Genomic DNA, 21362 nt, shown 5'->3' with positions numbered 1-21362 from the left:
ATTTCTGCCTCAGAAGAGCCAAGGAAGTTTATAGCTGAGATCTTTTGGGCAGGAGTGTTCTGCTGTGGGAAGACGCATGCAACCTGAGACATATAAAATAAAAATTTAAAAAATTTGATCTGTCTTCAGGACAGGAAGGGTAGGGAGCAATGTGGAACTCTCATTTTATGGGGAGCCTGGTGAATGGCAGTGTGCTCTTCTGTGCAGGTGCACTGTGCATTGCCAGCAGCATGTATGGAAGCAGGAGGCACAGCATTACTTTAGGGGGTGCACAGGTGCTCTGCTGCTGGTATTTACTGCTGCTTTCTTTGATGATGGTGACTAATAGTTCATCAATGCCTGGGTTAGAACAGCTCTCTTTAGGAGTTTCTGCCTGTTGAATGACAGCAGGATGTGTGAGCAAGCTGAGACCCAGACCTTTTCTGGCAGGATTCTTAGGGCAAGAAAATACTCTGGAAATCACAAGGTGAATCATTTATTTATCCGAGCAGATGACACTATGCCCCAGCCACGCTGCTCTGCAGTTGGACCCGTTGGATGGTATCAGTGTGTCCAGGGCAACTTCCTGGAAAACCTACAGGACAGGTTTAATGTTAAAAACATGACATCCCAAGCCTGCTATGCCCTGCTGTGCACTCACTGGTGTATTTGTAGCACTCTTCCCTCTGGGACCTGTGGGTGCCTGGTGCACAGACAAGGGCTCAGACAAGGCTGGCACAGCTCCATTCTGGGGCACCCTCTCTTTCCTGGAGGTGTCTGCTCCTTGACATGTTTCACGGGGTATTGATGTCTCTCCTTGGCACTTGTGCTGCACCTGCACCACTGCTGTGTTTAATCACCTGAGCTTGTGTGGATGAGGAGGGGCTTGGGAAGAAAAGGGGAATTGTCCGAAGTTATCTGGCTAAAACCAGGCAAGAAACAAAGAGCAGCAGTAAGGTTGTTCCATTCCTGCTGCTGGACCAGGAGGCCAGAGATTCAAACAAAATGGCCTTTTAATTAAAGTCTGCTCTGGAGGATCAGCAGAGGCTTTGCAGAGTGAGCTGTGCCAGGGAGCTCCATAGGCATCCACAAGTCTGGGTCTTCTTCCTGTTTCTTGGCCAAGCTTTCTCCCTCTCCTCTCTCCTCCAGGCCAAGCCTGTTGTGGCGCTGTGAACACACATGTGTGTGTGTGTGTGCACATGAAATGTTGTGATGCCCAAGTGTCCATCCCTTCTCTTCACACCCCTCTGCAGCTGCCAAACTGCTGCTGATTGCAGCCACCTCCGGTCAGGGTATGGCAGTCACTGGCACTTCGCAGAGACACTGCTCCATCACCCAGGACAGGAGCAAAGGCTTCTGATGGAAATACCTGAGCATTCTGGGGAAAGTAGGAAATGACAGCTAGATGGGAGAGTCCCAGAGCTTTGTGTAGGGAACTAGAAAGGAATGAGAATGGTTAATGGTGCAAACTCTATGTGCTCTGCCAAAAATGAACTCACGTTTGTAAATATTACACTGTGCACAGCAAGATTAGAACAGGAAAATACCAGTTGTTAGGGTTCCTGTTGCTATCTCAATTATGCAAACAATTTGCTAGAGTTTATAGATGAGCTGGGGCAGAATAACATTGGGTTTTTCCTCACCAAAGTGTTTCAGTGCATTAGTATTTTAGCATGTTTCCCAGCCTCAATCTGCTGCACCAGTGGATCCATGCTGTGCTCTTTTGGAATGGCATGGTGTCAAGAGTGGCCTTTTCCCAGCCATGTTGGAAACTTGGAGATGTCAGGATGCTGGTGAGATGCTGAGCTTGTGCACGTGCTGCCTGGGGGGCTAAGATGAGTGTAAAGGCTCAGGGACTCACCAAGCCCAGTGCTGAGGCTGGAGACTGCACGTGTGTGGCTGAGGAGCTCTTGGGACCTCTGCAAGCAGGAAGCAGAGATGTTCCTGGCTGTGGCAGGGCTGCTCTTCAGAGGCCAGACACCACCATGATGGACTCCCTGTAAAGAATGATAAACATTGGCTCTTCCCAGTGGCTGTCAGGGAGGTTTAGTGACTTTCCCACAGCCATGCAGTGTGTCAGTGGGGAGGCAGGGTTAGCAGCTGGGCATCCCTGGCCCTCAGCCCTGAGTGCTGCCGGCAGCAGTTGCATAATTCAGAGTGAGTGCAGGGCTGCGGAGCTGCTGCAGCCTGGGGGTCCCCACAGGAATGACCCCGAGCCAGAGCTCCCTGTCATCCTGCTGTGACTTGGGTGGAAACAGGTTGGTTGGAGACATGGAGCTGGGATCTTCCTGAGAGCTTTGTGGACACCTGAGTCAAGAGGACAGAGGCATGAGCCAGTGCCTCTAAAGCCACGCTAGATGCTAGAGAAGCCCCATATCATGACATCCATCTTTCTAAGTGCTGGTCTTCATGGATTTGCTCCCTTTGAGCAGTTAATGCTGTGAGCTTCCTTAAAGAAAAAGCTGAGGAAGGACCAGGAATAGCAGTTTTACTGGCAGTGAAACTTCAGCATGACCTCCATGTTGAGAGCAAATCCAACCCACCCGTGAATGTATGAGCTGGTACTTCTGTGGGCTGTCAGCTGAGTCCCCTGGGGTAAAGCCACATCCTTTCTGGGCCAGAAGACAGCCCCTTGCTGGCTCCTGGGGCTGCAGCCCCTCTGGCCCCCACAGGGCTGTGATCCACCTCTTCCCTTCAGCCATGGCAGAGCAGCATTAATGTTGGGTCTGTAATTTAGCTCAGGACTGTTACAAGACACAATCTCACTCTAAAGCCAAGGCCAAATAGTACCAGCATGGGGTCAAGTTCATGAGTTCATTCTGCCTTTGGGACTAATTTGGGTGCTGAGTAGCTGGGCAGGTATTTGACTATTGCCTGCAGAGACCTAGAGGTCTCAGGATCCTATTCTTCTCCCTCAGATCACCTAAAATGGTAAGATTTTCCAAGGGGGATTAGGGTTGTGACCTCTAGGGAGGGGAGTGGACATCTGCTAGAAGTCCTGTCCATATTAATACCCTCTGTTTAAATGTATATTATCAAATGGGGCAGATACTTATCAGCCTAGAGACTGTGAACTCCATTACCTGAGGGGCTGCTGGTGACTTTGGGCTGCTGACCATGGCTTTCCACAGGCACACAGGTAAAGTAGATGCGCTGCCAGGTGTTGTGGGAGCATGCCTGGTAAATGGGGAGGAAGGTTTTGCTAAAAGGCTCCTGTACCAGAGAAATAACTTTGAATGCAGACTTAAACCTCAGCAATCTGCAGCTGTGATTCCTGATGGCAAATGGGCTGATAACCAGTGTGGGAGACTGGTGCTGGAGCAGAGTGGTGGTGGTGGCCTCATTTATTTTGTAAAATGCATTGAATGGTAAATGTTTTTGTATCTGCTGCTGTGGGAAGGCTGGGGCTCAGCTGTTATTTGAGCAAGACTTTGTGAAAACGAGGGACAATGCTATTCCTTGCTGCAAGTTTATTGCAGTGAGCAGAGAAACCCAGAGCAGAGGAGAGACCAGTGTGTAAACCCAGATGGTTTGCTCTGCACTGGTGCAAAGTTTGTGGTTAGTCCCTCTTCTCTGTTTGTCTTTTAGTTCAGATGGGCTGACCCTTACCAGTGATAGGAAAATGTTAATTTTTCCATTAACACTGACAGGAATCTTGAGATCATATTTTACATGTCTCCTTGGCATGCAGCTCTGTGGCGTCTTCCCATTCTGACTCATTCCTCTAGCCCAACAGCTGAAGACAATCAGAAGTTCTTTGGGATTTTTGAAAGCCTATCACTCTTAGAAGCTGTTTTTGTGCATATCCAGGGTGTATTCACAGCCCTACACCACAGTACAGTGGCAGTGCCATTGCATCTTTTGGTGAGACACAGCCCCGAGGGTGGATGTGCCTGGGGAGAGGGTGTCAGTTTGGGGCACAGCTCCTGTGGCCATCAAACTGAGCTGCTGCACACCAGGAGCCAGGGGTGCTCGTGAGACTTGGGAAGAGAGAGCCCCCTCAAAACTGGGGAGAAAAGACACAGTTTGCTGCTCAGCTTCCTGCTCAGCTTCCCAGGACAAGGCACACACGTGAGGCTGCTTGCACAGCATGTAACTGCTCAGGATTTGCTTGTGGAATGCACATACATGTTATGCAGGGCACTATTGTGAGTAAAATCTGACTTCTGTGGTATCATTTGATGCAAGAAGATGTTTAACTTCAGCCCACAAGACTGACCAATGCTGTAGCATCCTTCCATTATACTCCCAGCTATATAATTTTTTCTTTCTCATCTTCCTATGGGGATGTCCCCTGGGGCAAGAACTCACAGACATGATACTGTGCTGTAATATAAAATGCTGCAGGGTGTTCTGAGCAGATGCTTAGGCTGGAGTGCTGCTGCCAAACAGTCACAGCATGGTGTCTGATCCTGCAGACCACTGGGAGCCCCAGGGCAGCTGTGGGAGTATCACAATGCCCACTCAGGGTGGGGCTGAATCCTCCAGAGCAGGAGGAAATCTCATTTTGGCACCTGGGAGTACATGGGTGTGAGAAGGGCATTCAGCTGCTGAGGTGGGGCAGACCAGGGCTTAGCTGGGAACATAATAGGGGAGTCTCAAAGGACAAAACTTAATGCAGCCAAAGAGTTAGTTACTGAACAGGATTTTCTTAGTTTTGAAAGGTTTGGATTTTGTTGCTTAAACTCTGCCTAAAGTGCTCAGCCTTACTCGAGGCAGTGGTGCCTTGTTAGCCTTTGCTGAGCTCTGCACTGAGTGCCAAAGCAATCCCTGGGGAAAGTGTTTGTGGGGCCGGGCCAGTGATTTTTAATAAATAGCATGTCCCTACTTCCCTGGGGAACTGTGAAGATTTAGTAATGACTGGGATGTGCTCAGACATGGTGGCAATGGGACCATAGGGAATGTTTTTGGCAACCACCTGAGGAATTTGGAGCTATTCTTGCTCTAAATAAAGAAGCTTTCATTTTATCAACAGATTAATTTTTGAATTATAGAGTATGAAACTCACACGTGCCCCAGCCTGGCAATAGGAGAGCACAGCTTTGGTATTTTCAGCCCTCCCAGCAAAAACAACCTACAAGAGATATTTTTTCTTTTTTTTCTTGGTCTTTGCAAATGTTTGTTGCCCAGGGCATTGTGCCAGTGCAGTCCTGAATGTCACTTTGTATTTGGGATTAACAGGACCCTTCTTTTAAGGGTTTCCCAGGCATTTATAGCAAATCATGCAACACTGCATAGAGGAATGCTGAGAATAGTCACTCAGGTGACAGACCAGGGCTGCCAGGACTGATCTGAAACAGGCAGGTGTAGCCAGTGCCTGGCAGAGTGGGGCTGTGTACTCAGTCTGCTGAGAAAAAATAAAACCAATGGAGAGTCAAAAAACAATTGCTCTTTTTCTTCCATATACAACTGTGTGTTGGGCAGAAGGTTAACAACTCCAACCTCATCTTCTTTCTTAAGTGGCAAAATAATCGGTAAAGTGTAAATACAGTTTCTCTGGTTGTGTGTAGAGACTACAAGTTCTTCCTTGGTGGTTTATCACATTTAAACATATTCCCCAGAGACATTAACACATAGCCTGTGTTAAGTGCTTTCCTTATCAGCTGTGCTTCATTTTCCTTCCCTGAATGCTTTGGTTACATTTATTGTGCAAACCACTATGATGCTGCTTTGGGTTTTTGGCTGAACTGGGATGAAGTAGCCCAGGGTGATTGTAGGAGCCCAGTGGGAGGCAGGGGCTGTGTGGGTGCAGCAGCTATTGTGGGGTGGCACTTCTTAGGTCTGTACCCTTTCCATCCCAAAGCTGGCCATGCTGCAGGGTGCAGATGTGGCCCTAACCCTCAGTCAGCCCTGTGTCTGCTTGGTGTTGGTGCCACTTGAGGTGTGTGGAAGCCCCTGGGGCCCAAGTGTTTGAGATCTCTGAAGGATGGAAGGTGTGGCTGTCCAAGGGCAGTTTTTGTAAAGTAGAAGATGCTTTCAGGGGACAAATGGTGAACTGGCACCTCTGTGGCCAGGCAAATGTTAGGGTTGTATTCCAGTGTGTCTTTGTGCCAAATACCCTGATATCTGAGAAGGCCACTGGCCTGGCCTTCTGCCCTCCAGCTGTAGCCAAATCCATCAGGGAGATACATTTAGAGAACACCCTGCCAGGGCTGGTGGGACAGGGATCCCTTGCTTAGAGAGAGATTAGTTTCTGGAAGTATAGCTGTATCTGTATTTTTCTTCATCTCTTATTGAGGGTCCTCTAGGCTATTTAAGGATGGGCACATTCTGCATTTACCCCTCTCCCCAGCTGCCTGTGCTTGCTGTTTTCACCTGCTTCTCTCCAGCAGAACAATCTGCACATGCCTGGGAGGGGGAATAGTTCCAGCCTGTCCATACTTTTTCTCTGCTTTCTAAATCTCATTCTGTGGCCTCAGTGTCAAGCTGACATGGGGTTTGGATCAGTGCATGTCCTCAGGGTACGTGATTCTCCTGGGGCTAAACAAGAGACACTTGACCGGGCTGTCACCTTGGAGATGCCATAGTCTGGTGTAAAGGTACAGCCACAGAAACTTGTGTTCAAGTGACTCCCAAGCTAAAACATCTGCATGTGTCGCTCTCATTTTAAGCACAGCAGTGTGAAAAGAAGCACAGAGGTTCAGTGCTCTGGGTTTTAGTGGTAGTTTGGTGAGTGCTTTCCCTGGTTTAGGGTTGCTGTTGCACTGTTATACCCCTGGTGCGAATCCCTACCCTGTGCTCAGCAGCTGCTGCACTGCTCATATGGGAAGTGATGATGAGGGCACTAAATAAGGACCCTGAGGAAGTAATGATTTTTCCACATACCCAGTGTATCCTTAGTTTCATAACTTGCCTACATTTCAGACAGTAAAGACAGGCCAGGGTTAATATACTACCTGGAAGCTCTGGAAAGTTATGCTGGGGACCTGGTGCAGCTGGAGGGTGAAGGAGGTTATTAAGGAGATAAACAACTCCAAACCCATGACCTGCTTCCAAGCAGGCTTTAGAAATACATTTATTTTTATACAGAGCACAAGAAATATCTGCTTTGTTTACCTTCCATGAGAGGGGACAGGACTGCTGAGGGGACCAGCTGTAGGCTGCTAAATGAAGCTGACCTCTGAAGTGTCCATAGATGTTTGCTCCATTTGGGGAAAATAATCTGGTGGTCCCAGCACAGCTGCTACTGGCCTGGGGCTCCATTCTGCCACACACAGGTGGCTTTCAGGGCTCTTGTGCACCATACCCTGGGTGGGCTGGTCCTGCTCCTGTGGGAGGGTGGTGGGAAATGGTTTGGCTGATGTGGGCTCTGGACATGGCACAGGTGAGCAGAGCCCATGAGCAGCCAGCACATTTGCAGGGGCAATGCAACCACTGCATCTTCACTGCAGGCAAGGGGACAGAGGTGCCTTTCCTGGCTCCAGATCAGGAATTCAGGAATGATAGTGCTGAGGGCAGAAAGCTTCTGGAAAAGCTGGAAGCACATTCATGCCCCTGCCTGTGTATGAGAGGGGCTTTCTGGTGTGTGAGATGGCACGAGGCAGGCAGAAGCTGCTTGCACAGCCCAGTCTAGGGGCTGCCAGGCCCGGTGTTAATTTGCCTGTGGAGCTCCAGAGCTGCTGTGATAAATGTGTCTCATATTAGCACATGATGTGTTACATGGGAACACGGGGTTATGTTCCTTCCTGAGCCATACTTTTAAGATTATGTGTTCAGGTTGAAAGCAACCCTAAACCTGAGATCGGATACTTTTCAATACCATTTGCCCTGGACTCTGCAATAGCATTTCTTCCAAATAAAACCCACCTGCTTGCTAGAGCTCTGCAGAGCTGGTGGTGGCTCACATAGTTTCCATGTTTCTCAGCTGTTTATTTGTTTCATTTGCTTGAACAGGTACCTCAAAGCCCTTGGTGTAGCTGTCAGCAGGACATGGCATCCCCTGGCCTTGCCAAGGGAATATTTTTAGACCTTGGTCCCCCCACAAAGTACAATTCCTACCAGCTCGGCCTCCAGCCTGCCTCTGTTAGTTTTAGGGGAAGGAATAGGGTGTGAACAGAGCCTCCACCTCTGCTGCAGCCTCCCCATGTGATACCTTTCTTCAGGGCTCTCTGTCCTGCTTTCTGAAATATAAATCCTTCAACTTGTTCTGGCCCTTTGTTACTGAGAGGGTGACAAAGAGGACACAGTGTGAGGACTTTTGGATTTTAAAACTCGCAAGGTAACAGTGTGAGTCCCACTCTTCCTGGGCCCAGATGAGGCAGATTCTCTGCTATGATGGCAAAGTGTTCACGAACAGGCTCCTCTGGCTTTGTACCCAGCAGTGTTGGGCTGTTCCTGGTGTGCTGCAGTGGTCTGGTGAGGTTGGGCCCTGTAGCTGATGGTAAATCTGGAATTACTGGGGTGGGCAAGTGTCCACGACAATCTGTGAACAGGCCCTTAGGACATAACAGCAAGAGCAAGAGCATCCTGCAGCCAAGGGTGAGCCCAACAGGGTCCCACTGACCCTGCTTTGTTGTGAGGGCACAGCCAGGAGTGACTGGGCTTGGAACAGCACGGCTGGAATAAGCACTGTTGTACCACTGAGCTCTGTGAGGAGGAGGCTTCAAGGTAGCCCCCAGGGCTGGATGGGGTGGTCCAAGGTGAGGCCATGTGATGGAGGAAGCAGAAATTTGTATGTCTGACTCTGTCCTCTCCTTTCCTTGCTCTGTGCTGATGCTGCTGGTCTGTCAGGAAGAGAGGACATTTCCTCTTGGCAGTCCCTGTTGCCAGACCACAACCACATTTCCCATCCAGTTGGTGATGATGCAGAAAGTTCAAGGCTGTGTCCCTGTGTGTTGGCGGTGCAGGGAAATGGGCTCTGCAATGCTGGGGCTCTGGGGACATGAGTGGCAGAGGCAGGGATGGAGCTGCTTCTGTGGGACTCCATGGGCTTCTGTAACTCTTATGTTCCCTCCCTAGAAGTGCTCCAGGCCAGGTTGGATGGGGCTTTAAGCAACCTGATGTAGTGGCTGGCACACCTGTCCATAGCAGGAGGTTTGGAACAAAATGATCTTTAAGGTTCCTTCAAACCCAAACCAGTCCAGGATTCTCTGAATCCTGATGGAGCCCATGTAGCCCCCTTGCAAGAGTGTTGGTGGCCTCTGCTGAGGAAGGGTGCATGGAATGGAGGGAGGCATTAGCAGGAGATTGGGAGTGCAGGAAGGGATGGGTGTCTGGGGAGAAAATGTGAGCCAAATTGGAAAATCCTCTAGTTAAGATTCCTCACACCCGCTGACAGCTCCCTGGCCATGGTGGAACATCAAACCTTGGCAGAACCTTGATGGTGTGAACTTTAAAATATCTCTCCATGGAGGCAGATTTTTTTCCCCCTGTGATAAATGTGGCATTGGGTAAAAATTCGTGATAAAAGAATATAGCAATATATGTTAGATTGGTGTTAATAAAAAATGTGAAAAGGTACGGTCTGTAGAAACTTTCCTCCGAAGCAGGCTTCTGCCGTCCCCCAGTCCTGGGACAAAGAACAGGACAGGAGCCATCAGGAGGAACAAAGACACTAGCCAACCCAGATAAGAATCGGCATCATACCCAGACAGAGAAATTCCTCCCCGAACGAAAAGAGAATTCTCCGCCGAGGAATACACATTGAAATAACCATGGACTGGCGAGCTCCATCCGCATGTGAAAAGAACCTTCCCAGAATACTATTTGCAAAGTTCGACAAATCCGGGAAGCCCATCTGAAAATTATTTGGACTATTTGCTGGACTATCCCGGGCACCTGTTTCGCCTCGGGACATGAAAACCCCTATAAAACCCCGAGCTGCGACCTGCTCCGTGTGGATTTGGGAAAACTGTGCCTTAGAGTACGGACCCCTCATCCACCCAGCGCTGCGCTGCAAATCCTATTTGTGGTTTTCTCTCTTTATCGGTGATTGGGATTGTTTTATTAATAAATTGTTTCTTAATTAATCCGATTTTTGCCGTTGCATTTATAACACCCCTAATGATTTTATATGTGAAAGCCTGGTGAAAAGGGGCAGCTGGAAGCTGCACAACTATCCAGCCCAAAAGGCCTTGGAGGGCTGCAGCTGGCTGCAGGTTCAGGCTGGAAATATGGAAACAATTCCACTCTGCTCATGTTTATTGGTGATTTCTGCACATAAGTGATTCAGTGCCTCAGCCAGGACCTCACTGAGGCCTGTGGTAATGAACTAAGGGTCTCCCAGGGAGTGATTAGGTGTCATTACCCTTGCTCGATGTGCAGTATGTAAATAAACCAGCCTAGCATGGTTCCACTTAACAAGGAGATGGGGAAAAGTCTGATTTGAGACTGCTCTCCTTGATTGGAGCTGCTTTCTCTGTCAAGGAGCCCTCGAGGAGTGTGATAACACCACCACATGCTCATTCCTGAGCCACATTCCTCCTACTGATCTGCACAGCCCCAAGAAGCTGGAGCAGCTTTCAGGGCCTCAGTGCTGTCCCCTCAACTGCTGTGCTCTTGCAGGGCCTGGCAGCTACACCATGGGCATGATGTCAGAGCGCTTTGACTGCCACTACTGCCGCGACCCCTTGCAGGGCAAGAAGTACGTGCAGAAGGAGGGGCGGCACTGCTGCATCAAGTGCTTTGAGAAGTTTTGCGCCAACACCTGCACCGAGTGCAAGAAACCCATCGGGGCTGACTCCAAGGTCAGTGTTGAGCACTCCAGTGGTTGACAAGGAGAGGCAGATGCTGATCACTCTCTTGTTTGTTCTGGTCTGGCTCTGAGCTACTGTGAAAGAGCAGTTCTTTGGGAGTCCTCTGGCTGCCAGCCGTGTGCTCATTGGGCAAAGAGCGGTGCAGAGGCGTGCACAGGGATGCTCATGATGGGCTGCTTTGGTACAGGATCTCATTTCAGGGTCTAGATTCAGCCACATGAACTGCTGCAAATGCTGAATTGCCCTGGAGAGAGAACTGCAGGGAGCCGGCCTGCATAGGGCCTGCAAAATTCATCTTCTGGGCAAAGCACTGAGGTCTGATTTTTGTCAGTTTGTCAGATGCTTATTGCTTCATGATGGAAATCAAGAGTTCTTTCTATATATATATAGAGAGAGAGCAGTTGGATGGCAAGATGGTTCTGCTGGGTTTTTTTTTTCCTTATGTTAATTTGTAATAGTGTCTCTGATATTCAGACACCAGAACACCAGGCAGGACATGAAGAAACAAACTGCAGGATATGCAAATATCTGCAAGCCTGGTGGTTGAAACTGTTTCGATTTCCATGAAAACTGGAAATTGGCTTGTTGCTTATGTATAGAAATATGATATTACTGAAGTCATTAGCATATACCTTCAGGGCCAGAGAAATGTTTATGGCAATAATAATGTACACCTGAACTAGAGGGAATGTAAGAACCCGAGAAGCCCACACTTGCAGAACTTCAAATCTCCAAGCTGTTGGTTTGAAGCATCTTCTGCCCTCCTGAAAGTCCAAAGTGAATGTGATTGGGTCAGTGAGTTTGGTTAAATGTCCTTCCCTTAAGTGCTTGAAGAGGAGCTGTAGCCCTACCCACTGAATCAGACAAACTTAGGAACAACAAATCCATCCTTTACTGCCCAGACTGGTGAGACAAGAGCTTAGCTTTAGGGCTGCTCAGGGGGAGAGAAAAGCTTCTCACTTCCTCCCTCCCTTTCTGTTCATTCCAGGAGCTGCATTTCAAGAACCGCTACTGGCATGACAACTGCTTCAACTGCTTCAAGTGCTACACATCCCTGGTCAACGAGCCCTTCATGCTGCGGGAGAACAACAAGGTTTGGTGCAGCAACTGCACTGCTGCTGAGGATGCACCCAGGTGTAAGGGCTGCTTCAAGCCCATTATTGCAGGTACTGTGCCAGTGACAGGTCTGAGGGCCACGTTCTGCTCTAGGGCATAACCAGGGTGGTTTATCAGGCTGTGGAGGCTGCAATTAGGGTTTTGGGCATCACGGTGGAAAGCTGGAGCACCTCAGAATAGTAAATTTTGACTGTTGCTCTTACCTGTCCATTTTATTCAAGTGTTGAAAGGCTGCTTCGCAGTTAACCCTCATGTAGCTAATTAACCCTTATGACAGTCTTAAACCATTTCTACCAAAAGCCTTGCTTGGTAAATCAAGGTCCTAAAAGGCTCAGGCAGCTGATCTGATAACTATTCTAAGAAAATCTATCAGGCCTTGGCTAAAATCAGAAACAGAAATTACCAGCTCATCTTTCGTCCGCATTACAGTGGAATCTTGGGCATAGCTATAGACAGGTCTTGCCCACAGATGTTACACTGCACAGGGGGAAGGCTTTGTCACAGGCCTGAAATCTCACAGCACAAGTTATTTTTATGTGTTGTAGGAGACCAAACTGTTGAGTACAAGAAGATGGTCTGGCACAAGGACTGCTTCACCTGCAGCCAGTGCAAGCAAGTGATTGGATCTGGGAGCTTCTTCCCCAAGGGTGATGAATTCTACTGTGTCTCCTGCCATGAGCACAAGTTTGCCAAGACCTGCGCTAAGTGCAAGAACGTAAGCCCTTCCCCTCTGCAGAGGCAGCTTCCAGAACCAGCCCTCTGTGCCTCCTGGGAGCTGGGAGGGTGAACCAGCAGGCAGACCATGCTGAAGCTGTACCAATGCCGATGTTCTTTCCCTGAGATACTGGTGCCAGCAGCTGGTGGAATGATGGGAGAGCTGATGGTTCCTGTGCATTACAGGATCTGGGCAGGGGTGGTTGGGTTAGCTAATGGCAACACTCCAGAAACCGTGATATCAGTCTTGCACTTGCCTTGGGGATAGTTTAGGTTCTGTAGTGGTACTGAATATTCAAGAAGTGAAACAGTAGCTGTTTTACAACTTCTGCAACTGATTAGTGTGGAATTTCAGTTACTGCAGGTAAAAGAAAGCATTATGAAAGTGCCAGGTATGTGGGATTTCAGGTTAGAGGGACTCAAGTGCACTGTGCAGTTAAATTTTGATGCAAACTTTGGAAAGTATCACGGTTCCCAGAGCTGCCCACTGGCTAGCTGGGCTCTGTCGTGATATGGTGAAGTTTTAGGCAGGTCCGGACCCCAGGCAGAAGCGTGCTTACTTAGGAGAAGGAGCTACCCACACTCGGTGGTAAAGAAGGTGTTTATTCAGGGCAGATGCCCAGGTGTTCAAGGCTTGAGTGTGTGTCTGAGAGTGAGCGCCAGTGAGAGCGATTTTGGGTCTCTCCTGCTCTTATGAACAGGGGTGTTACTCATGGAAATGAGGGGTTTGACCTGGCCATATAGGGGTGAGAGGGGGTGTGTAGGAACTTGAAGCTTTGGCTGAGCCATCTGGCCTGCCAGGGCTATCAAGAGCCTTGGGTGTGTTCATAGATAAGATATAATAGATTCTTAAAGACTGGAGCTGGGGCTATCAGCAGAGACAAAGCACTGGGCTAGGGTATTGAGAAAATACAATGGACTAGGCCAGGGCCATTATGTGACTTAATGACGGTGATCAAGGGAAGGGGGGGGTGGGGGTAGGAATGAAACCTTTTACAGAAACTCAGATACAAAAATTATACAAATTTTTTAGGAAACCCAAAATGCACACTGCAACAGGAAAGATCCTCTCCATAACAAAGCTTTCCTACCCTACACCCCATGCCTGTGTCACTTCTCCCCTGCTGATTCTAAACCACACCTCTCTGTTAAGGGAAGAAAGTTCTTAGCTCATGAGCTGGCAGACCTCGTTGAGAGGGCTTTAAACTAGGTTTGAAGGGGGAAGGGGATGCAGCTGGGCTGCCTGGAAGCAGGCCCAAGGGTGCTAAGCCTGAGTTAGGGGAGTGAAATCAGTAGCCCAGCTGAAGTGCATGTATACTGTTATAAATGCAAAGGCAAATATCGGATAAATAAAAGACAATTTATTAATAACAAAGTATCGAGCACAAGAAAAATGAGAAAGCCACAAAAATAGGAAATGGTCAGCGCCGCGCTGGGTGGATAGGGGTCCGCACCGGGGTACAAGACTCCCCAATCCACGCCGATGCAGCTTTCAGTCCAGCATTTTATAGGGTTTTTCTGCCCTTAGGCAGTCCAGGTGTCCAGGATGGGCTGAATAGTCCGAATTTCTTTTCGATGGCCTTCCCGGATCTCGTCAGGTCTCATTGTCTCATTCCGGGAAAAACTCTTTCTTATGTCGATTTCATGTGTTAGTCTTATGCTGATTTCATTTTGCTTGTTGCGCCGGAGAGCTGATGGGATTGCCAGCAGGTTGAGATTGGTATCGTTGTCACGAAGGAATTTCTTCCTTGCATTGGCAAGGAAGTGATTCTTATCGAGGTTGGCCAGTGTCTTTGTCTAGCTTGATGAGGTTCATCCTGTCTTTGCAACTGAGACTGGCAGGCTGGGGGGGAAACGATTAGCCCTATACTGGATTTCACAATTTTATTAACCTTATTCCTTATTACACATCAGGTTATTATTTTATACCCGAATTTTTACCCAAAATTTATCACATATACCAATGCACGTAGCATGGGTAACAAACAGGAAGAGCTGGAGGTCATGGTGCAACAGCAAAGCTATGATGTAGTTGCCATCACAGAAACGTGGTGGGATGACTCACATAGCTGGAGCACTGCACTCAATGGCTACAAGCTCTTCAGGAGAGACAGGAAAGGGAGAAGAGGTGGAGGGATGGCCCTTTATATTAAGAAGGTTTTTGACTCCATAGGTATTAAAACTAATGGAGTTAAATGCCTATGGATAAGAATTAAGGGGAAAGCCAACAAGGCTGACATCCTACTGGGAGTCTGTTATTGTCCACCCAACCAGGAGGAAGAGGTGGACAACTTATTCTATAAGCAGCTGGAGAACATTTCAGGATCGTCAGCCCTTGTTCTTGTAGGTGACTGATTTATTAAAAAACTATGGATATTGATCTAATACCAATATCCAACTATGACGGACAAAGACTCTCTAACAGTTTAAAGTTAGAAAGTGTATGTTTATTACGACGCTGGGCAGCGTGAGGGATCGCTCCCAAAAACACACGTGCAATTTACAGATCATCACAGGGTCTTTTATCTACAGGAGTATTGAATACACAAACTACAAATGCATATTCATAACTCTGGTACCTCCCATTCCCCGCTTCGTATGGTAATTAGCCCAAAAAGCCATCAAGCATGCGTAGTTTGTTCTTTGAAATGGGTCGGTGGTCTTTTTTTTATAGGGTGGGGTCCCAAAATGATGAAGTAAGATGGGTCTTCCTCCCTTGACTTTTTAACCTTTAGTGTTCGTGACAGCTAAATCCTGTTTTTTCCAGGACTGTTTGATTTATGATTGTATTGTATTCATGGGGTCTATTGATTATTCAGGATGCAAAAGCCTAGTTTGACAGCTCCCATGATTTATCAGTTCCTTCTAAGATTTATCAGTTCCTTCAGTCTGGCTTCTGTTAGCAAAAGGGAAGTCCTAGCTACATTATCTCAGCACTATCTATTTTGACTACAGTCTTTAATTCTTCTAAATCAATGCCTCGACTTCAACCTGCCAGACATCTGCTGGGAACTTAATACAGCAGAAAAGAGGCAGTCCAGGAAATTTTTAGAGTGCATGGAGGACAACTTTTTGTTGCAGCTGGTGGGTGAGCCCACCAGGGGAAGGACTATGTTGGATCTGTTATTTGCAAATAGAGATGGGCTGGTGGGAGATGTGGTGGTTGGAGGCCGATTGGGGCAGAGTGATCATGAAATTATAGAGTTCTTGATATCTGGTGAAATCAGTAGGAACACCAATATGACTTTTACATTGGACTTCCAGAGGGTGGACTTTGGCCTGTTTAGGAGACTTCTTCAGAGAGTTCCTTGGGAAGCAGCCCTTAAAAACAAAGGAGTTCAGGAAAGCTGAGTGTGCTTCAAAACAGAGATTTTGAGGGCACAGGAACAGACTGTCCCTGTGTGCCAAAAGATGAGTTGATGAGGTAAACATCCAGCCTGGATGGGAAAGGAGGTTTTGGAGGAACTTAGGAATAAAACGAGGATGTATCATTTTTGGAAGGAAGGTCAAGTCTCTCAGGAAGTATTTAAGGGGGTTGCTAGAGCATGTAGGAAAAAAATTAGGAAGGCAGGCCAAAGCTCAGTTTGAACTTAAAATGGCGACTTCTGTAAAGGATAATAAAAAATGTTTCTACAAATATATTAATGGTAAAAGGAAAGGTAAGGTCAGCCTTTGTTCTCTATTGGATGAGGGAGGGAACTTAGTAACTGCAGATGAGGAGAAGGCAGAAGTGCTTAATGCCTTCTTTGCCTCAGTTTTCAGTGGGAAGACGACTTGCCTTCAGGACAACTGTTCTCTTGGGTTTGTTGATGGTGTCAGGGAACAGAATGATCCTCCCATTATCCAAGAAGAGGCAGTCAGAGAACTGCTGAGATGCTTGGATACTCATAAATCTATGGGCCCAGATGGGATCCATCCCAGGGTGATGAGGGAGCTGGCAGATGAGCTTGCAAAGCCACTCTCCATCATTTACAATCAGTCCTGGCTCACTGGTGAGGTTCTGGAAGACTGGAAACTGGCCAATGTGACATCCATTCACAAAAAGGGTGGGAAGGAGGATCCTAGTAATTATAGACCAGTCAGTCTGACCTTAGTACCTGGCAAGATAATGGAACAGTTTATACTGTCATCATGCAGTGCCTACAGGATGACCAGGGTCTCAGGCCCAGCCAGCATGGGTTTAGGAGAGGTAGGTCATGTTTGACTGACCTGATCTCCTTTTATGACCAGGTGACCTGCCTGGTGGATGCAGGAAGGGCTGTGGTTATTGTCTATTTGGACTTTAGCAAGGCTTTTGACACTGTCTCCCACAGCATACTCCTGGAAAAGCTGGCAGCCTGGGGCTTGGACAGGAGCACTCTTTGCTGGGTTAGGAACTGGCTGGATGGCCAGGCCCAGAGTGTGGTGGTGAATGGTGCTGCATCCAGCTGGCAGCCAGTCACCAGTGGTGTTCCTCAGGGGTCTGTGCTGGGACCAGCTCTGTTCAATATTTTCGTTGATGACATGGATGAGGGTATTGAATCTTTCATTAGTAAATTTGCGGACGACACTAAGCTGGGAGCGTGTATCGATCTGTTGGAAGATAGGATGGCTCTGCAGAGAGATTTGGAACGGTTGGATGGATGGGCAGAGTCTAACAAGATGAAGTTTAATCAGTTCAAGTGCTGAGTCTTGCACTTTGGCTACAATAACCCCCTGCAGCGTTATAGGCTGGGGACCGTGTGGCTGGACAGTGCCCAGGAGGAAAGGGACCTGGGGGTTCTGGTCAGCAGCCAGCTGAACATGAGCCAACAGTGTGCCCAGGTGGCCAAGAGGGCCAATGGCATCCTGGCCTGTATCAGGAATGGTGTGGCCAGCAGGAGCGGGGAGGTCATTCTTCCCCTGTACTCGGCACTGGTGAGGCCACACCTTGAGTACTGTGTCCAGTTCTGGGCCCCTCAGTTTAGGAAGGATGTTGAGACGTTTGGGTGTGTCCAGAGGAGGGCAACAAGGCTGGTGAAGGACTTGGAAAACAAGCCATATGAAAAACGACTGAGGGAGCTGGGGTTTAGCCTGGAGAAAAGGAGACTCAGAGGTGACCTTATCACTCTCTACAACTTCCTGAAGGGTGGTTGTAGACAGTTGAGGGTTGGTCTCTTTCTCCAGGCAGCAACTGACAGAACGAGAGGACACAGTCTCAGGCTGTGTCAAGGGAAATATAGGTTGGATATTAGGAAGAAGTTTTTCACAGAAAGTGATTAAGTACTGGAATAGTCTGCCCAGGGAGGTGGTGGAGTCACCATCCCTGGACATGTTTGAAAAAAGACTGGATGTGGCACTCAATGCCATGGTTTAGTTGAGGTGTTAGGGCTGGGTTGGACTCGATGATCTTGAAGATCTCTTCCAACCTACACATTCTGTGATTCTGTGATTCTTTCTCTCCCAGCCCATCACTTCTGGAGGCATCACTTACCAGGAACAGCCTTGGCATTCCGAGTGTTTCATTTGCTCCAACTGCAAGAAGCAACTGGGTGGGAAGCGCTTCACAGCTGTGGAGGATCAGTTTTACTGCGTTGAATGCTACAAGGAGTGTGTTGCCAAGAAGTGTGCTGGATGCAAGAATCCTATTACAGGTATGTTGGGTTAAATGCTGCTCAAGGGCAGTGGGTCCTGAAGGTCAGGACAGTGATTCCCCCAAAGACAGAGAGCCCAGGGATGGGTAACAGCAGAAGCAGGTCTGGTAACCCAAGCTGTGACGGTTTCAGGTTGAAACCAGGTGGAAACACTAATTCATGTAGTGGTTTCACGTTTGCTAATTTTTGTTTCCTAAAATTAGTGCAGTGGTCTGAGTGCCCATTAGAATTATTTACATTTTTTTCTGCTGTGAGATAGGATTAGGAGAAAAGTAAAGCAGGCTCAAACCTTAAAAGGGTATAAAGATAGGTTTATTAACAAAACTACAAGAGAAAAAATAAGAATCAGACTAAAACCTTCAAAACACTCCTCCTCCCCCTACAACTGTTAATTTTCCCACTAACAACATAAAGAGACAAAACCTGGGATTTTTAGTTTCACCACTTTAAAATAGTCTTTTATTAGTTCTTAGGGAGAGAAGTCTCTCTTAGAAATCTCATGGAGACATTGCCACAAGAAACAGTTCTTTGGTGGCTCCCATGTCATGAATCCGCAGCTGCTCGAAAACTCTGCAAACTGTGAAGTCCCTCCCATTGGCAGTTTTTCCCACAACTGCATATGGGCCATGGACTTATGCATACTCATGGGGTATCATTTTTAAAGATGAATGGCTCCAAAAGCAAAGGATTTTTTCATCTTAAGGAAAGGAGATCTTTTCTCTTTCTAGGGGCAGATCTTCATCTCATCTGTGTTTAAGCTTCTCATGAGACCACAACTACTTCAATATTTACTTAGTTCGTCACAAATGCCTTTACTTATATCTACAATTTAAGTACTCTCACCTCCCCAATGCATATTTTTCCACAGTTTAAAGGGATATTTTAGTCCAGTCTCCATGGCCTCACAAGAGAACTCTAGCCCAAACTAGGCAACTCCTCCGTCCTCCTTCCAACCTAGGACTTTTACTCTCTCTTCACTGACTTCTGTCTCATGCCACGTCTCTCCACGTTTCACTCTAACTATTCTCTCACTCAGAGAGAGGATTTAATATTTTGCAAGTTTCATCTGTCAAGGAAAGAGTTAACATTCTCCCAGGTCTGCAGAGGGCATGATTGTTCTTCCCCAGGAGATGGCCAAAGGTGGCAGGCTCAGGCCGTGCCAGGGCAGGGGTGGACTCAGGATCTCTCGTGTGGCTGGGCTTTCCCCTCCCCTTCCTCTGCCTGGCAGCCACTGGAGGGGGGAGGGGGCTCAGCCCGGGCAGCGATGGAAGTGCAGCGTAGCAGCAGATGTTAGCAGCCACTTGGGCCTGGGCTCAGTCGGGACAGGGCATACTCTACTCCCCTCCCTCTGCCCAGGAGTCATCGGGCCCACCCCGGCCGAGATGGCTGCAGCGGCAGGGCCCGGCTGGCCTGCCAGGCCCTGGGGGCCATGCAGCGGAGTGGGGTCAGCCCTGTTACCTGTTCTGGGGCCAGGAGGAAAAGGAGTTTTCTCGGAATTCCTCTGATTTTTAACCTGTGTAACTCAGAGGCGTATCCAACTCTCTAATTGGTCAATCAAGCTGTCAACTTCAAAGCCAGTCACTAATTAATTTTTGTTATAACTTTTTTAGAAAAAAATCACTTCCGTGCTAAACCAGCACACAAGTCCAATCTCAGCATTTTACATGTGATCTCACTCTGAGCCACGTGCTTGTGCTAGATGGAGGCTGAGCTCTTCAGCCTCTGCATGTCTCAAACTTACCTCCTTCAAAACTCCCCCAACCAGAACTGTCCCCACCCATATCTTAGTTTGGGACTCTTAAGTCTAAAATGAGTGGTGTTTTATTGTTCCAAAGGGACATTTGTACCCCTTCTGATGTATTTTACACTTAAAACTTGCTGGATTACAGAGCTCAGCCCTGAAATGTGAGTACTGTCCTGCCAGTCCCATGAGGCTCACATTCCATCCTGCATTTTAGAGCATGAAGTGTTAGAGCCCAGAAGTGTTTAGCCCAACCTGTCCTTGCTCCACATCTCTCCTTGACTGTTGGCTGGAGAAAGCCAAAGGAAAAAGTTTATTGCAGAGACAAGCCATGTAAGCCTTATGCTTGTTTCTTCTTCAAGAAACATCAAAAGATGCAACAAAACCATGCCTCAGTTGCCACTTTGTGTTTCAGGCACCCCCTGTGGCCTGCAAGCCTAGGGAAGCACTGGGGCAGCAGGAACAGGCTGTGCTGTTTGGTGGGATAACCCAGCCAAGGCAAAGCTACTATCGCCGTCCTATAATTGTGTTCTCTCCTAGCAGGATTTGGAAGAGGAACCAGTGTGGTTAACTACGAAGATGAATCCTGGCACGATTACTGTTTTAAATGCACAAAGTGTGCCCGTGGTCTGGCCAACAAGCGCTTTGTTTGCCATAATGGAAAAATTTATTGTGCTGAGTGTCCCAAACGACTGTAAATGAGCATTTGTAAGATGGATTTTAAAGCCCTGCTTTCCCAAACAGTCCTGGTAAAAGAGTAGGTTTTTGCATGTTGAGAATTTTAACTTTTTCCATTTTAGTCCAAGAACTAAATTAGCCTCAATATACTGGGTTTGACTTTTGAAGCTCCTGGAGTACAAAAGCATGTAGCCTTGCAAAAATCTAACCTTGTTTCCAAGTAACTCCTAGTATAAAGGCTTGAAATGCTGTTAGATTTAGAGATCCACACACTGCATCATCTGTGTGGCTTAAACTAAAACAAATCTACTTTTAAAGTAATCTGGTATATGATTACGCTTGGCACTTAACTGAAGTGGGTTTGACAAGGCATGCACCTCTGACACAGATGCAAAGATTGCACCTGGGATCAGAGGGATCCATTATTATGCTTCTACAGGTACAGATACACAACAAACACCACACCATTAATAAATACCTTTGCTTGCTCTACACCACCACATTGCAGCACATGTATGGAATGGCTTCATCTTACACATAACAATGTTTTGGCAGTGACATTTAGCTAAGTTTCCATAAACTTGTTTTAGTCTTGATTTCTGCATGGTTTGCCTGCAAGTTTTCCTCATCAGCTTTTTAAATATCATTATTTAAACAAGGCTATGTACAATTATTAATCCATTAACAAGTAGTAAATCTTTCAACATGCACATGCATTTACAAATGCCTTAAAAATAGCTCAGACAAGGCTAGCTCTTCTATCATGTCAGTGTATGAATAAAAGTGAGACTAGTGCCTGCTTGGAATCTATAGTCTGGAATTTTATTT

At 47.5% G+C, this 21362-nt stretch overlaps 1 protein-coding gene across 3 annotated transcripts; it reads left to right on the top strand.

The window, feature by feature from the left end:
• The first annotated feature begins 2764 nt into the window (after nt 1-2764).
• On the top strand, nt 2765-21340 carry LOC310922148 (four and a half LIM domains protein 1-like). Of its 3 annotated transcripts, none has more exons than XM_083882552.1 (6): nt 2765-2910; nt 10483-10664; nt 11662-11839; nt 12335-12504; nt 17929-18115; nt 20397-21340. In XM_083882552.1, the coding sequence occupies exons 2-6, from the start codon at nt 10500-10502 to the stop codon at nt 20552-20554; spliced, it is 858 nt and encodes a 285-aa protein (XP_083738678.1). In that variant the 5' UTR covers nt 2765-2910; nt 10483-10499; the 3' UTR covers nt 20555-21340. The 3 variants fall into 3 exon arrangements, with proteins under 3 accessions (XP_083738678.1, XP_083738676.1, XP_083738677.1); XM_083882550.1 differs by lacking the exon at nt 2765-2910 and adding an exon at nt 2950-3118; XM_083882551.1 differs by lacking the exon at nt 2765-2910 and adding an exon at nt 2953-3118 and having other exon boundaries at nt 20400-21340.
• The last annotated feature ends 22 nt before the right edge of the window (nt 21341-21362 follow it).

This window comes from Zosterops lateralis (assembly GCF_965231275.1).
Source record: "Zosterops lateralis genome assembly, chromosome: W".
In the NCBI taxonomy this organism is placed as follows: domain Eukaryota; kingdom Metazoa; phylum Chordata; class Aves; order Passeriformes; family Zosteropidae; genus Zosterops; species Zosterops lateralis.
Note: the sequence above shows the minus strand (reverse complement) of the source record. Positions and strands in the feature narration are given on the sequence as shown.